At 55.4% G+C, this 17,766-nt stretch overlaps 1 protein-coding gene across 2 annotated transcripts in view; it reads right to left on the bottom strand.

Annotated features, from left to right (window-relative positions):
* The window catches only part of CFAP46 (cilia and flagella associated protein 46), a 119,997-nt gene that overhangs the window by 46,774 nt on the left and 55,457 nt on the right, over window positions 1-17,766 (bottom strand). For both annotated transcript variants that reach the window (XM_031651966.1, XM_021943888.2), the window contains 7 exons: window positions 17,026-17,231; window positions 15,502-15,660; window positions 14,563-14,712; window positions 10,249-10,397; window positions 6,537-6,635; window positions 6,184-6,316; window positions 2,600-2,746 (listed from right to left, as the gene is read on the bottom strand). In XM_031651966.1, coding sequence (XP_031507826.1) covers window positions 2,600-2,746; window positions 6,184-6,316; window positions 6,537-6,635; window positions 10,249-10,397; window positions 14,563-14,712; window positions 15,502-15,660; window positions 17,026-17,231 — 1,043 coding nt within the window. The remainder of the gene's footprint in view (window positions 1-2,599; window positions 2,747-6,183; window positions 6,317-6,536; window positions 6,636-10,248; window positions 10,398-14,562; window positions 14,713-15,501; window positions 15,661-17,025; window positions 17,232-17,766) is intronic.

Here is a 17,766-nt window from a genome sequence, read left to right as displayed (position 1 = left end):
GTGGGGCGCCAGAAAGGCCACTGTGGGGTGGGGCCTGAGGAGGGAGGGAGGCCAGAGAGCACGCGGGAGGGTGCCGTGGGAACGGAGAGAGCCCCGCCGAGGAGGGGCCAGGGTGGAAGGGCAGAGCGCACTCCCATCGCCAGCCTGGGGGAGCGAGTTCAGAGAGGCTCGGGGTGGGGCGGCCGGGAGGCACTGGCTGAGGGCGAGGTGGGGCCGGAGGGAGGGCAGCACACGAAGGCAGGCTTTCTGCGACACGGATGAGGCTGAGAAGCCAGGGTGAGCTGAGGGCCGAGTTGAGGACAGGAGCCAGGAGGCCTCCAGCCAAGAGGGCAGGGAAAGATCAAGGAAACAAACAACTTCCTGCCAGGCCTCTTCCTGAAACAGGGAGATCCTGCACGACCACGGCTGCAGGAAGGAGGGTGGCAACCCGCAGGAGGAGGTGGGCGGCAGGAGGGAGGTGGCGGCCCTGGGGAGGAGGGGTGAGGCGGCCTGCGGGAGGGGAAGGGGTGGCGTGCAGGAGGGAGGGAGTGGTGGCTGCAGGAGGTGGCCACCTGCGCTCGTGGGAGTCTCGCACCCGTCACATTCGTCCTGGGACTGGGCTCCCAGGTCCACGGAGGCCCCAGCACACAGCAGACTCACTCCCTAAGCCCCAGAGCTCTCATCACCTGACCCCGGGTGAGGGAGGCCAGGCCTCTGCCCACCTCAGGGGCTTGACTCTCACCCCGGGAGCTCCCAGGAGCTCTTCCACACCCCCAGCCCTCGGCCCCAGCAGAGGCTGGCCCTCTCCTGTGGCTGTGGCCAAAAGAACGCTGCACCCAGCATCCTCAGTCCCTTCCTCAGACAAGCTCCCTTTTGACCCTGGTATGCACACACCCGTCTCTGCTATCAGAGACCTGCTCACACTTGTCCTCAGTGCCTGAGACCTGCACACACCTGTCCCTGCTATCAGAGACCTGCACACACCTGTCCCATTTCCTGAGATCTGCACACACCTGTTCTCAGTGCCTGAGACCTGCACACACCTGTCCCATTTCCTGAGATCTGCACACACCTGTTCTCAGTGCCTGAGACCTGCACGCACCTGTCCCCCTGCCTGACACCTGAATGCACCTGTCCCTGCTATCGAAGACCTGCACAGGCCGGGTGCGGTGGCTCAAGCCTGTAATCCCAGCACTTTGGGAGGCGAGGCAGTAGGATCCGCAGTCCAGGAAGTTGAGACCATCCCTAGCAGCTATACAGTGAAACCCCATCTCTACTAAAATACAAAAACGGGCAAGGTGGTGGGTGCCTGTAGTCCCGGCTACTCAGGAGGCTGAGGCAGGAGAATGGCGTAAAAACCCGGGAGGTGGAGCTTGCAGTGAGCTGAGATCCGGCCACTGCACTCCACCCTGGGCGACACAGCGAGACTCCGTCTCAAAAAAAAAAAAAAAAAGACCTGCACACACCTGTCCTCAATGCCTGAGACCTGCACACACCTGTCCCTGCTATCAGAGACCTGCACACACCTGTCCCCTTGCCTGAGACCTGCATGCACCCTGCCTGAGACCTGCACACACCTGTCCCCTGCCTGAGACCTCACACACCTGCCCTCAGTGCTGGAGATAAAGTCTGAACCTCTCAAGGCTTTGATGGGCGTCACTGAATTTTTATACCATTCTAGGACCCTCTCTTTTTCTGGAGTTTTTCTTCAAAACAAGTGACAGGCTGTCTGGTTCTGTAGCTCTGCCTCACCCCCCCAGTGAAAGCAACTCTAAAATCTGGACAGAAGATGTCACCACGTGTCTGAGGTGAGTTTGGAGGGCAGTCAGTGCTGGCAAAAACTGGCAACTACAATTTTTGCACAGAGAGAAGCACCCGTGGGCCTCCATCCATCTGGCTTTTTCCTGGGGCTGCCATCCCTGCAGGGGAACAAAACCCGGGGGAATGCAAGCGCCTGGGGTGAGGAGAGGAGGCTGCAGCTGGGACTTCCAGTGCTGAGGCTTGCAGGGCCAGTCCCAGGAGGAGGGGCCGAGGCGAAGGGTCCGAGGTCCGTACTTCCCCTCAGGGCTGTCAGCTGGGCTTGGCTGCTCAGGGCAGAGGAGGATGTCACAAAGCCTGGCAGGAGCCAGCTGAGACCAAACAGCTGCAGCGCCCGCCGGGGAGACCGGGCCTCAGCAAACGTCCCGGGGCTTTCACTGGGGACCGTAAGGGTCACATCCGGGGAGTGAGAGCAAAACGAACAAAGACCAGACCAGACCCGGATCCCTGGACCCAGGCGGCCCCGCACACGATCCGCCCTCTAGAACAAAGTGGCACTTCTGGCAGACACTCTCTGGGGTTCCCCAAGTTCTCATCCAGCCTCAGAAGGTAAGAAACTGACCATGGCAGGAGGCAGAGAGGAGCCACCGACGACCAAGAGAAACGAGAGGTTGCAGAGACCCACAACAGGTACTGGAAATAGAAACTTCAGCAAAGTGTGAGTGGCAAAGCAAAAGACGGACAGACAGAGGCCGTGCTAGAGATGAATGCTGCAGCCCAAGCTTCCGCCTGTAGCCCCTCCGCTGTGCACAGTGCGCTGGGAGCGGCCGTGGATGGTGACGGGCTGGGAGGGGCTCCTCACCTGGAAAGCCAGATGAGCCTCTGACAGGAGCAGCCGTGCAGGCTGGTACAAGTTCATCTCCAGCAGAACTTCTGCCTTCAGCATCCACAGGAGGGGAAAGGACGTCCCATCCAGGCCCCTCCCGGTCTCCCCATTCATCTTCAAAATCTGGAAGACACCGCAGCCCCAGGCGGCAGGGTCCTGACGCTGCGACCTCCGAGTCCCACGGGACGAGCTCTGGCTCAGCAGCCGTCCCTGCGACTCAGGAACCACACCACACCGAGGGCTCCCTGCTGGCCTAGGCACTGTGGGCACCTCACAAGCTTCCCGTGCGCCCTGAGGCCAGGGCTCAGGCCTTTGCCTTTCCCCCGACAGGCCTCTTGCACCATGTGCACCTCTCTCTTCTCACGAATCCCCTTGCAGCCAACCAAGACCACCACTAGCCACGTAGAGCCTTTGCTACTCCACACACACACACACACACACACACACACTGGGGTGTAGAACCCCCTGCCCCACTTCGTGCTGCCGACCAACCCCGGGATCTGGGCCTGCCTGCGGCTGTGCACCCGGCCTTGCTAGGGCACCCCTGGTGTAGGCCGGTGGTTGAGCCCCTGCACTGGGATCTGGGCCTACCCCACATCCTCCCACCCTCTCCTCGCTAAGCAGAGACCCTGGCGGGGGCAGAGGCTGAGCCCCGCACTGCTGTGTTCTGGATCCAGGTCCTGTGCTGAGCCCCTGTCCTGTCCTGACTGCCAGGTCACAGGAAGCATGACCTTTGCTCCTCCATGGTGCTCTCATGGTAACTGCGTTTTGGGTTAGGAGCTGGGCTGGTCACCTTCCTTTACGGGCAAATGCAGAGGGTGCTGTGCTCTCCTGCTGAGGGAAACCAGGTGGCGGGAGGCCCAGTTCTGTCAGACGACGAGGACCCCCAGGTGGAGACCCCTCTTTGCTGTCCCCACCTTCTCTCTGCCTCTGCACAGGCACCTGGCAGGCCTGTTCCAGGCAGGCCTGTGGTGCACATAAAGCTCATCTTTCCCGGGGAATTCCAGGGCCCACGGGAGGAGAAATCACTCACAGGAAGCCCCTCGCACACTGACAGACAGGCCGGCCCCTCGCACACTGACAGACTGGAGCCCGACCCCTACTACTGACACTGAAAGGCCGGCCCCGCACACTGACAGACCTGGGCGGCCCCTCGCACACCCCGACACACACACAGGCCGACCCCTCACCCGGCCCTGGCTCCGGCCACCTGTTTCCCTGAACCGGCCACCCTGTTTCAAAACCATTGCCACTGAACCTGTTTATTCCTGTTTCCACCACCTGAGCCGACCCCTTTACCAACCCACCTAGGTCGACCCCCTCACCTGACAGACACAGGTCGACCCCTCACACTGACAGAACCTGGGCGACCCCTCACTTTGCAAACCCCACCTGGGCCCCTCGCACACTGACAGACCACCTGGGCCATTCCGCCTGCAAACAGACACAGGCCGACCCCTCGCCACTTGTTGGGAACCTAGAGCCAGGCCCTGGGTTTCACCACTGACCTGAGAGGCCGACCCCTCACCTGAGCAGACCTGAGGCCGACCCCCTCCAGCTGACAGACACAGGCCGACCCCCTCATACCTTGTTACCACCTGGGCCAGACCCCTCGCGCGACAGACACACAGGCCGATTTCGCGCACTGACACACAGGCCGGCCCCTCGCACACTGACAGACACAGGCCGGCCCCTCGCACACTGACACACACAGGCCGGCCCCTCGCTACCGAGCAGACACCTGGGCCGACCCTCGCACACTGACAGACACACAGGCCAGCCTCGCCCTGCCCCGAGCAGACACAGGCGACCTAAGCACACTGAAGAGCACACGGGCCAGGCCCTCGCTTTGCCGAGCAGACACCGGGCGACCCCTCGAACACTGACACAGAGAGGCCGACCCCTCGCGCCCTGACAGACCTGGGCGACCCCTCCCGGACACTGACCAGGCTGGGCTGACCCTCGCCTGACACACACAGACCGTCCCTCGCGCTGACAGACACACGGGCGTGCCATACTGTTACACCAGCGGGCCAGGCCCCTCGCGCTGACGGACACCAGCCGACCCCCTCCTGACCACCTGAGCCGACCCCCGCCTGACAGAACACAGGCCCGACCCCACCTGTTTCGAACCTGAGCCGACCCCTCGCACCCCAGTGAACCTGAGCCCGGCCCCTCCGCCTGACACAGGCCGACCCCGCACACCCGACAGACCTGAGCCGACCCCTTCCCCTGGCCACCTGAGCCGACCCCTCACACACCCCGACAGACCTGAGGCCGACCCCTCGAACCTGACACAGAGAGGCCCCCTCACCTGTTTGAACAGGCCGACCCCTCGAACCAACCAGACAGGCCGGCCCCTCGCACACTGACAGACCTGAGCCCGACCCATTGCACACTGACACCTGGGCGACCCCTCAGCACACTGACACGGGCCGACCCCTAAAGCACTGACAGGCCGACCCCTCACACTGACTTACCTGGGCCGACCCCTCCCAGTTTCCCTGAACCAGGCCGACCCCTAAAGCACTACAGACACAGGCCGACCCCTGCACCTGATGAACCTGCAGGCCGACCCCCTCGCCCCTGACAGACCGCACAGGCCGACCCCTTGCGCACTGACGAACCACCTGAGCCCGACCCCTCGCACACTGACACACACAGGCCGGCCCCTCGCCCACTGACACTGGGCTATTTCATACACTGACAGACACCAGGCCGACCCCTCGCTTTTGCGCGACAGACACACAGGCCGGCCCCTCGCACACTGACACCTGAGCTGGCCCTCGCACCCTTGAACACACACAGGCCGACCCCTCCGAACCTGAACCAGGCCGACCCCTCGCCACACTGACAGACCTGGGCCGGCCCTGCCTGATAGACCTGGGCCGACCCTCGCTGACAGACACACAGGCGGGCCCTCGCCACGCGAACAGACACACAGGCCCCTCGCCACACTGACTACTGGGCGACCCCTCGCGCCGACAGACACACAGGCCGACCCCTTGCACACTGAGAACCAGATCCCGGCCCTTCTGTTTCGTTTCCCGGCCCCACTGTTCCTTCACTGAACACAAGGCAACCCCCCTCACCCCACCCCGGCCTGAGCCGACCCCTGCCAAACCACCTGAGCCCATTCACACTGACAAGACCACCTGAGCCGACCCCTCGCTGACACACAGGCCGACCCCTCGCCTGACACACACAGGCTGACCCCTCGCTACCAGTGAACCTGAGCCGACCCCCAGCACTGACACCTGAACCAGGCCCTCACCTGAGAAACACCTGAGCCAGCCCATGCCGACAGACACACGGGCCCGACCCCTCGGGCTGCTGAAACACCTGGGCCGACCCCTGGCACCCTGACACCTGAGCCGACCCCTCGCCACACTGACACACACCTGGGCAGGCCCCTCGCCTGCCAACAGACCACCTGGGCAGATCCCTCAGACACTGACACACACAGGCCGGCCCTGGCTCAGCTGCAGCCCTGCACGGCCATGAGGGCACCGGCGTCCACCGGGCTGCAGGTCAGAAGGATTCTGGGCGGTGAGGTTCACCTTGTCCTTGGCTTCCAGCGGTTTGATCTCCCCAGGCCGGATGGGAAGTGTCTGCTCGCTCAGTGTTGGCAGGCTTTCTTCTAATAAAGGTTCCTTATTTTTCTCTTTTTTCAACGCGATCTCTTTCCTGCAGCTAAGGTGAGTAAAACAGACGATACGAGTTATCTGTGCACCATGAGTTACCCACCTCCAGCATGACCCAGGAGAACCAGCCACAGCCATGCCCCCAAGTGCTCGCTTTCCCCAGAGGGGCAGGAGTCCAGGGCAGAGGGTGGCTGGGTGGCTGGCTTTTACCCGGCCACACCAGGGGCAAGACTCAAGCCCCGGGTGGCACCGGGTGGGACCGCACCCACCTGGCCTGCTCCAGCTCGCTGACGTACACCTGCCCGACCGCCTCTTCATGGTGCGCAGCTGCTTCGCTCAGCTTCAGCTCGGAGCACACGTGGGCGAGGCTGTGGGGAGTGTGGCCGGGAGCGTCAGTGCCGTGCGGGAGCGGAGGGAGCTAGAAACAAAGCTACGAGTGTGTTTCACAGAAAACGGTCGACTAAAACATCGAGGCGTACTTGGATGATGTTTTCAATCATTTTTCAAGGTAAGCGAAATTACTAGGGGAAAGTGCCAGGTAGCTCCATCACATTTCAGGTGGGATTTTTTCCTGCTCCTTCACAGATCTCGTGTGAGGCATTATCTGTTGCCTCCTGGATGCTGCCCGAGGAGAGGAGGAGGCCCTCAGGTGGGCTCAGCAGCCACCACCACAAGCAGAGAAGCCTTGACTCCTGTTGAAAACCCTATTCTTGTAAAATGCTTTCAGGCAAGCAGGAAAGTTGCACAGATGCCAGGAAGCATCCCTGTGCAGGCCCCGGTGGCCCCTCTTGGCCCCATGACCACACCTGCTCCAGCTTCCTCTCCCGCTCCCGCCCCTGGGATATCTGAGCAAGCTGAAGATGCAACTTGTGGCCTTTCTCCCAGATCCTTCAGTGGCCCGGGTATGCTTTCATTTATCACACTGTGCTTTGTTGTGCTGCTCAGATACTGCATATTTTACAAACTGCAGCCCTGAGCGACCAAGTCCATCGGCACCATTTTCCAACAGCACCTCCGCACTCGGTGTCTCTGTGTCACATTCTGGTGATTCTTAAAATATTTCAAAAAATCAAAATATTATTATGATTCTGTTACGGTGATCTGTGTTCAGTGATCTTTGCGGTTACCATTATAATTGTTTTGGGCACCATCAACCACGCCCATATATGACAGTGAACTGAGTCGACAAATGTCCCGTGGGTTCTGACTGCTCCACGGCTTGGCTGCTCCCCCACTTCTCTCCCTCCCCTCGGGCCTCCCTATTCCCCAAGACACAGAAGTTTTGAAATTAGGCCAGTTAGTAACCCTGCGATGGGCTCTAAGTGTTCCAAAGAAAGGAACAGTCACACGTCTCTCACTTTAAAGGAAAAGCCAAAAATGATTCAGTTCAGTGAGGAACGCGTGTCAGAAGTGGAGACAGACTGGAAGCTCGGCCCTGCACCAGTTAACCAAGTTGTAAGTGCAAAGGGAAAGTTCTGAAAGGAAATTCAAAGCTCCTACAGGGAACGTATGAACACAAATGACGAGAAAGTGAAGCCACCTCAGTGCTGATATGAATAAGTTTCCACGGTCTGCGCCAAAGAGCAAACCAGTCACAACATTCCTTTAGGCCGAAGCCTAAGCCAGAGCGAGGCCCTCACTCTCTTCAATCCCATGAAGGCCAGGAGACGTGAGGCAGCTGCAGAAGAAAAGTTTGAAGCTGGCAGAGGTGGGCTCGTGAGGTTTAAGGACAGAAGCCGTCTCCATAACATAAAAGTGCCAGGTGAAGCAGCAAGTGCTGACGGAGAAGCTGAAGCTTTAGCCAGAAGATCCAGCTAATAAGAGCATCGATGGTGGCTACGCTAAACAACAGATTTCAGTTGCAGACCACACAGCCTTCTGTTGGAAGAAGATGCCTTCTAGGACTTTCATAGCTAGCGAAGAAAAGTCAATGCCTGGCTTCCAAGCTTCCAGGCACAGGCGGACTCTCTTGCTAGGGGTTAACGCGGCCGGGGACTTTGAGTCAAAGCCAGTCCTCATTCACCACTCTGAAAATTCCAGGGCCTTTAAGAATGATGCTCTATTGGCCGGGCGTGGTGGCTCACGCCTGTAATCCCAGCACTTTGGGAGGCCGAGGAGGGCAGATCACGAGGTCAGGAGATTGAGACCATCCTGGCTAACATGGTGAAACCCTGTCTCCACTGAAAAAAAAATACAAAAAATTAGCCAGGCATGTTGGTGGGCGCTTGTAGTCCCAGCTACTTGGGAGGCTGAGGCAGAAGAATGGTGTGAACCCGGGAGGTGGAGCTTGCAGTGAGCTGAGATGGCGCCACCACACTCCAGCCTGGGTGACACAGCGAGACTCTGCCTAAAAAAAAAATAATAAAAAAAAAGAATGATGCTCAATGCACTCTGCCTGTGCTCTGTAAGAGGACGACAAAGCCTGGTGTCAGCGCCTCTGTTGACAGCATGGTTTGCTGAATATTTAAAGCCCACTTTTGAGACCTACTGCTCAGAAAAACAGATTCCTTTCAAAATAGTACTGCTCACTGGCAATGCTTCGGCCACCCAAGAGCTCTCACGGAGATGTACAAGGAGATGAATTCTGTCCCATGCCTGCTAACACCACGGCTAACACCACAGCCACGCAGCCCGTGGATCAAGGCGTCATTTCGACTTTCAAGTCTGACTATTTACAAAGCACATTTAATAAAGTTACAGCGGCCACAGAGAGTGATTCTTCTGACGGATCTGGGCAAAGTGAATTGAAAACCTTCTGGAAAGGATTCGTCATTCTAGATCCCATTAAGAACATTCCTGATTCATGGGAGGAGGCCAAAATAGCAACATTAACAGGAATTTGGAAGAAGTTGATTCCAACCCTCATGGATGACTTTGAGGATTCAAGACTTCAGTAGAAGGAGCTACAGGTGTGGGGGAAACAGCAAGAGAAGCAGAATCAGAAGTGGAACCTCAAGATGGCCCTGAATTGCCACAGTCTCAAGAGAAAACCTGAATGGATGCAGAATTGCCTCTTACGGACGAGCAGAGAAAGTGATTTCTTGAGATGGGATCTGCTCCTGGTGAAGATGCTGTGAACACTGTGGAAATGACAAAAGGGACCTAGAATATTCCATACATTGAGTTGATAAAGTGGGAATAGCATTTAAGAGACTGACTCCAATTTTGAAAGAACTTCTGCCATGGGTAAAATGCTATCAAACAGTGTTGCATGCTACAGATAAATCTGTGAAAGAGTTGATTCATGTGGCAAATTTTATTGTTGTCTTATTTTAAGAAATTGCCAGCCTTTTTAGCATTTTTAGCACATACATTTTAAATGGATGTATGTACATTTTTTAGACATAATGCTATCGCACACTTCATAGACTACAGAATAGTGTAAACCTAACTTTTATATACTCTGGAAAGCCAAAAAGTTCATGTGACTTGCTTTATTATAATATTTGTTTTGTTTTGGAACCTAACCCACAATATCTCCAAGATAGGCCTGTATTTCCTTAAAACAAGAATATTCTCTTAAGGATCAGGTAGAAATTTTAAAATAAAAATATCATATTTTATTTTTAAAATTTTTAGTAATAGGGTCGTGCTCTGTTGCCCAGGCTAGAGTGCAGGGGCATGATCATAGCTCACTGCAGCCTCGACTTCTTAGGCTCAGGTGATCCTCTTGCCTCAGCCTCCTGAGTAGTTGGGACAACAGGTGTGTGGCATCATACCTGGCTAACATATTTTTTAAATTTTCTGTAGAGATGGGGTCTTGCTACGTTGCCCAGGCTGCTCTCAAACTCCTGGGATCAAATAGTCCTCCCATCCCAACCAAAAACACCATTTTTATATTCAAATATTTTTATTTACTTGGTGTGCAAGTCCCAGGGACTTTATTATTTACACAGTCAACTACAGAATTAATATTTTAACATGCTGTTCATTTTTGTATTCTTTGGGGAAATCACACTCCAAAAAAGGAACTGTACTCACCGAAGGTGGTAGAGATCCGCCAGGCCCTTGCTTCCCACCACGGAGTCCGAAATCAGCACCCCCAACTGCAGGATGGGGACCGTGAGTTCGTGCAGGCACATCTTCTGCAGGGCCTTGACCAGGTGGTCCAGGAAATACAAACTGTACGTCTACATGAACACATAACACACACAGGAGGTCACCGGAGCGGGTGTAGGCCACAAGCATAAGGGTCTCTCCTCAGAGCACCCCCTCCCTCCCCGTGCCAGCACGGGTCCGCATACAGCAGGTGCTCAGCACGCTTCTGTGGGACGGATGGAGGCTGTGCTCTCTTCCTTCCCTCTTCCACCCATGGGCTTCATTTTGTCACATGTGATCATCTTTGTGAACATCAGCACCCAAGTATGAAGATCCCCACAAGAAACACACCCATTCATGGATTTATTCAAATTTATGTGTCTGTTTCATTTTTCCACTAAAAACTACTGACTCACTAGAGACAGAATTTCTTTGTGTGCACACACAACCACTTAAACATTTAATATATAAAGAAGAGCTAATGCTTCCTATGATGTTGGACTCAGTTTGTTAAAACCATTACTCTTGAGTGGGAAATTAGGAAAGTTGGATGACCTGTTGTAAAAATGTACTTCTAAGAACTGGAGGAAATCAATATTCAAAGAATGACTGGGCCGAGATCTGGAAGTCAGTATGCATCCAGGGACATGAGCCTGGCTATCAGGCACTGACACAGCCGAGGGTCTCATGGCGCTCTGCACCGTGCTGCAGGCTGGGCTTAGAAAACTGGGTTTTCTAAGTGAGAGCTCCACTCTCTCACTCTCTCTCTCAGGCTGGGTTCTTGAAGGGCTGCACCTTAGAATTCCAGGCAATCTAGGAGGAGGCCATTCCCTCAGGGATGACAGCCAGGCAGAGGGGCCGTGCGGGCAGCCTGGAAAGCATGGGGTCCCTTGAGAGGTCGATGGAATTGATCACTCCTGGTGAGGCTGATCGGGAGAGTGAGCAAGGGGTGACAGGGCTCTACAGATCTCACAGGTATTAAAAGGTAATACAAGGACATTGAGAACAACTTCATGACAATATATCCAAAATGCATATTAAATAAAAACATCCCAGAAAAAATGCAACCCATGAAAACTGTTACAAGAAGAAACAGAAACTCTGAAGAATTCTATAACTATGAAATAAATTGGATCCATAATTTAAAATTTTCTCAAACAGAAGCTCTGGGCTCAGATGGCTTTACCGGGGAATTCTTCCAGACATTTAAGGATGAAATAACTACCAATCTTATACAAATTTCTCCTAACAATGGTCAGAAAGGAATACTTGCTAACTGACTAAAAGGCCAGCATAACTTTTACCACATCCTGAGGAGGACACACATGAAAGGAAAATTAAACGTCGTCTTCCTCACAAGCACAGATGCACATACCCCGGACAGAAGAGCCGCCAACCAAAGCTGGTGACATAGAGTGAGTGACAGTACAGCCAAGCTGCCCTATTGTGATAATCATTAGAAACAATCAAGGTAATTAATTCAAGGAATGAAGGAGGAAAACACCATCTGCATAGATGGAGAAAAATATTTGATAAAAATATAAAAGCATTCATGACTAAAATTCTTAGCGAATAGAAATAAACTTCCTTAATCAATAAAGATCTATAAAAACCTACAACAAACATCAATTATACTTCCGAGTAAAATGTTGGAAACTTTCCTTTGGGATAGGGCGCGCAACATAAAAATAGATGTTATCACCATTTTTATTCAACCTCATACTGGAGGTCCTTGCCAGAATATAAAGCAAGGTAAAGAAAAAACAGTGTAAAGAGTGGAAACTAAAAAAGAAAAATGTGTTTGCAGATAAAATGACAATGTACACACAAAATCCAAAATAATCTACAGACAAATTACTAAAGTTATAAAGAGCTTAACAAAATGGATGCTTACAAGGCCAAAATGAAAACAATTACATTTCCACAGTTTATCTGGAGTTTAAACATGAAAAAACAAAGCTATATTTACAACAGCATCAAACGTTTCAAATACACAGAAATAAATCTGACATGTATAACTGCCATGTAGAAAACTCTGGTCTATTGTTAAGAGACGTTGAAGATGACCTAAGTCAATGCAGAGACAGGCCATGTCCATGGATCAAAACGCTCAACACCATAACAATGTCGGTCCTCCACAAAGTAACTTACAGATTCAATGCAATGTCAGTAAAAACTTTACCAGGGTTTGTGATGGGTCTGACACACTGATTCTAAAATACACATGGACATGCAATGGAGAATAAAAAGAGTAGCCCAACCGTCCTGAAGAATGAGGTAAGGAGATTTTCTTTACCAAATACTCATGGTTGTGAAGCTCAGTAATTGACACTGAGATGATGCTGCAAGGACAAAAAACTAACAGAAAGCAAGAGAGACCCCAAAGCAACCCCATGCACAGGTGGGCACCTGCTCATGCCCAGTGCAGCCAGCAGGGAAGGTGGCCAGTGACATTTCAGGAAGTGGTGTCAGAACAACGGGACACCCTGACTGCCAAGCTTGAGGCTTGACCCCTACCTCACGCCACACACACATCAAGTTCAGGTGACAGGCAAAACTATAAAGGTGCAAAATATTTCTACTTTTTGGAAAAATACTATAACAGAGTATCTGTACAACCTCCAGAAATGAAAACAAAAAAAGGACACACAAAAAACTGACTAATTACAAAGGAAAAGACTAATGACTCTTATTACATTAAAACTACTAATCCCTGTTCCCAAAAAGACCTCCTTAACAGAGTGGAAAGGCAAGGCATGAAGTGGAGGCGGATCTGCTGGTCACATGGCTGCTCATGTGATTTTCCAGAATAAAAGATTCCTTCAAACCAATAAAGAAAACTCAGAAAGCTTAATTAAATATGGGCAATAGCCTGGAGGGCACAACACAAGAGAGGACCTCCAAGGATAGGAAGCACTGAAGGCCAACCTCACTGTGGCCAGGAATGTCCTGTTAAACGTTGGGGAATGCCACTGCCCACCCACTGGCTGCTGAGATTGAGGGGAGTGTCATCAGCAGAGATCTGCACAGGGCCACTCTACCCATGGCAGGCACAGCAGTGAACTGAATGACCACTGTGGAGGGCAGCATGGCAGTGTGGCACTAAACATCACAGGTGGAGATTCACATCCTCCATGGTCCAGAAAGTCTGTGATGGGTGTGTCCTCCAGGCATGGGGGCATGTGGGCACCAGGACACAGTGCACGGATAGTCACAAAAGCTTCATGTAGTAGCTGTTAACCGGAAACAGCCCATCCACCAGCAGGTGGATGGACGAACCATGGCCTGTCCACGCAATGGGCCACCCACAGCGATGCATGAAACACAGACCATGGCCTGTCCACATAATTGCCACCCACAGCAATGCACGAAACACATCGACAGACCATGGCCTGTCCATGCAATGGGCAACCCACAACAATGCATGGAAACAAACATAGACCATGGCCTGTCCACATAATTGCCACCCACAGCAACGCATGAAACAAACTCAGACAGACCATGGCCTGTCCACCCAATAGGCCACCCACAGCAATGCACGAAACAAATCATGGGGACACAGCAAGCCTAGCAGGTCCCACAGACGGAGTCTCAGGTGAAGGACGCTCACCAAAGAGAATCCACCCCAACAAGGCACAGAGATCTAGTGGACACCCAGTCCTAGCCCCTGGAGCTGTGTGCATGACCACAGAATGGCGAAAAGGACTTGCGGATGTGATAAGGTGAGGACTCCGAGGTGGGGAGGGTCTCCGGGATAGTCCAGGTGAGCCCTAAATGTAATTCTGTGGGAGGGAGCGGGAGATTTGATCTGCACAAAAGAGGAGGCCATGTGACCACAGAGGCCGACTGGGATGAGACAAGAGGGATCTTCCCCGGGCCCCTTGGAGGGTGTCACCCTCCCGACACCTGGATTTGGGCCCAGGGAAACTGATTTTCAGCTTCCGGCCTCCAGAACTGTGAGGGGATCAGTTCCTGCTGTTTTAAGCACCCGGCTGTGGGAGCTTGTCATGAACACCTGTCCTGTCTCGCTAGGTGCGTGTTGGACTTGGGTGGGGAAGAAGGAAGGCTTTCCTGGGTGTCGGTAGTTAGGGGCAGACAGTGGTGCTGGGAGGGCCTGTAGGGGGCTGGGGGCTGATGGAACTCTGTCCTGTCCTCCTTTTTCTGGCTACAGTTCACAGTGGAAACTGGACCTGGGGACAGGTCAGGGGACACCATGCTGTGACGAAGGTCTTGAGCCTTTTCCTTATGTCAACGTACCGGCTTCTGGATACTTGAGGGGTTAACAGTAGAGTCACTTCTGTCCTGTTTCAGCACAGACAGCACTTCCTCGGGGCAGGAGTAGGAAGCCCACTCTTCTATGCTCGTGGGTAAGTCTTCCAGTTGTTTGTTAGGAGCTGGGCTTTGGCACTAGAAAGGCAAGAATGCAGGATTTCCCTGAAACGGTGGAAACAGCAGACGCCGCCCCCCCGCCCCCACCGGCATGGCTGTGCAGCAGGTAGGCCACAGCCCTGGGGAGCCGGCATCCCTCCGACCAGCAGACCCCAGCGAGCACCCAGATCCAGCCTCTGACACTGTTTCCAGGCAGTGCACGCAAAGCTTTCTGCCCTGTGCACAGCCAGAGTTGGCCTGGGGGTGCCCAGGCTCAGGACTTCCAGGAGCTAAGGCTCTGCAGCCTCTGCCTCCTGCGTCTCCCCTCAGTGACAGCTGACTGGTGAGCTCAGCAGTGCTCGTGCCAGGGTCCAGGTGTGAGCGTCCCGCTCTGGGAAGCTGGGCGGCCAAGTGGTTTCTCTGCCCAGCACTTTCAGAAGTGGATACTTGCAGAGAGAAAGGTTTCGTGGGATTAAAAAACCACTTTTCTCACTGCTCTGGGACCCAGACCCTGGGCTGTGTCTACTGCCATGGCCTCCGAGCCTGGCAGACCTGGGACAACGTGCTTTGTGCAAGCCGCATGCGTTACGTGGCTAGCTCCAGGCCTGGGATTCCTGCCAGGGACAAACCAGGGTGCTTTACAGACATTCCCTCACATTGTCCTCCAAGAACCTTGACAGGGAGAGAAACCGGGGCACAGAGGCCGGCCAGGGCCCAGCCTCAGCACTGAGGCCACCTGGGGCTCCTCCGAGAACCCTGACAGGCAGGGAAACTGAGGCACAGGCCATCCTGGGCCCGGCCTCTCCACCGCGGCCGCCTGGGCACCACCTGCTTGGGCTCCTTGGCTTTCTCCTCCTTTCCCTTCTCCTTCTCCTTCTCTTTACTCCTCTCATTCTCCTTCTCTTTTTTAGGCAATAACAGATGTGAGCTGGTTGCTGCCAGGGGTCCGCTTTCTAGAACTGATTTTCCTGCTGTCATCAAGGAAACCTGGGCAGGGATGAAATCCACGTTTGCAGCACTGAAAACCCACCCACCACCCACTCCGCCCACCCTCCACTCCTGGGTGAGGGACGCTCAGACCCACAGGGCTCCCCAAGCTTTAGCGCTCTGGTGGTCTTACGTCCTGTCAGCTACTGTCAGGTGAGGCCCCTAGAGCACAGAGCGGGGCTGGCCGGGGGTGTGGGCACTGGGGGCTGCAGGGACATGCCCATGAGCACACTGGCTCCGCGGGTGTCCCTCAGTCTCACTCCACAGCAGGACACCCCTGGCCCTGGGGCTCCCTGCTGACCATCCCACACCTTCCCTGCAGCGGCTCTTGTCGGGGCTGTGCCCAGGCAGGGAGGACACTGGGCACGTCTCCTTGGCAGGCCCTGCCGGCCCCTCACAGCCCTGACACATGTGGGCGTTTGGAGCAGGTGTGGCTGGCCCCTCGCAGCCCTGACACGTGTGGGCGTTTGGAGCAGGTGTGGCTGGCCCTGGGGGGGACTTGCCACTCCACGGGTGAATGAGTTCAAGGTCTCTAATTAAGAACCCATGAGAATAATGTTGAGCGATTCTCCTAGAAGGGTCACAAAGAATGGCGGCTTGGGCGCCCATGGCCCCAGGTCTGGCAGTGGTGGAGGCTGGTGGGGGGCTGGCGTGGAACATTCTGAAGACGGGATGAGGGGGCCTCCCTGCCTTTCCTGCTCTGCCCATGGCTGGGCCGTGTCCCTGTTGATCCCGAGATGCCCTATGGGGGTTCCGGGCAAACTTGTCCTCAGAAGAAAGGCCTGCCATGCCTGGCGCTGCCCTGCTGGGTGTAGCCTGCGGGAGGCCTGGACAGGCGCACGGGGCGGCCCCCAACAGTGCTCCTGGTGGGCTTCACAGGGAGAGGTGGTAGGAGGAGCAGGATAAGGAGGGGGGTGGGAGTGGGGCACAGAAGAAGGTTCTGGAAGCCCCGTCAGCGGGCGGTTCAGGAGCTGTTGGGCCCCAGCTGCCAACAGAGGCGCCTGCTGCTGCCTGGGCGTGGCAAGCCAGGCAGAGGCAGTTTTGGGTGATGGTCGGCAAGGGCACTGGGGCGGGTGTCAGGGAGGACTGGCTGATCTGGAGGGAGCCATGAGCCCTCCCTTGGGGAGTGCTGGGAATGTGGAGGGTGCAGGAGTGAAGAGGGGAGTCTCTTGTTTTCACGCCAATGGAAATCATCTGGTAGAGAGGAAGAACCCGGATGTCGCAGGAAACTGCTCACATCTCAGAGGTCTTTAGGAAATGCTGGGAAAGGCTCTGATGCCTTTAGAATGCTCACTGCAGTTTCCCCAGCCCACAGTCCGTCCCGGGAGGCATTGCAGGGACAGCGGAGCCTTCGCTGGGCCTCACCTGCCAGATGTGCCTGAAGAAGGCATAGGCTGCAAGGCAGCAGTCCTCGTAGCCCTCGGCACCCGGCGACAGCACCAGTGCCAGCAGGATGTGCACACGGGCCAGCGCCTCCAGCTGCCGCACGCTATGTAGCTGCTCCAAGGACACCACCTCCCCGGCCTCGGACACGGAGCTCTGTGGGGGCATCTGCATGGCCATGTACTCCCCTGAAACACGGGGTGCCCGAGGCTGAGAGCAGGCCCGGCTACGGGTCTGTGGGCCCCAGGCCACTCCCTTCCCTTCCTGAGGCTGCGGGGACTGTCCAGTGCCTCGCCGACCCCCGGTGCTCCACTCTGCTGAGGGCCGGGAGCCAGGGGAAGAGCCACGTGTTGCACTTACTCTGCGAAGGCTGAGCTTGGCCACCCCCTCACCCCCAGGGGCGGCTCCACTCTCAGCTCCAGCCCCAGGTCCCCAGGCCCTGAGGGCTCTCCTGCTGCCCTGTGTGTCCTGGAAGCCTCATGAGCTGCACCTGGCCTGGGCATCCCGTTCCTGTCCCAGACTGTCCCGAGGGCCTGGGAGTTCTGAGCAGGGCCCTCACTCATCCCGACAGGGGGCTAGGAGCAGCAGCCACGGGGAGGGTGGCCCTGAGCAAGCCAGCATTGACAAGTGCTCTAGGACGGCCCGGCTGTGTGCACGTGTGTGTGCGCGCGTGTGTGCATGTGTGTGCACGCGCACGTGTGTGTGTGCGTGTGTGCATTTGTG

The sequence above is a fragment of the Papio anubis genome, chromosome 11 (assembly GCF_008728515.1).
Source record: "Papio anubis isolate 15944 chromosome 11, Panubis1.0, whole genome shotgun sequence".
In the NCBI taxonomy this organism is placed as follows: Eukaryota; Metazoa; Chordata; class Mammalia; order Primates; family Cercopithecidae; genus Papio; species Papio anubis.
This window is presented reverse-complemented; position numbering and strand designations above follow the sequence as displayed.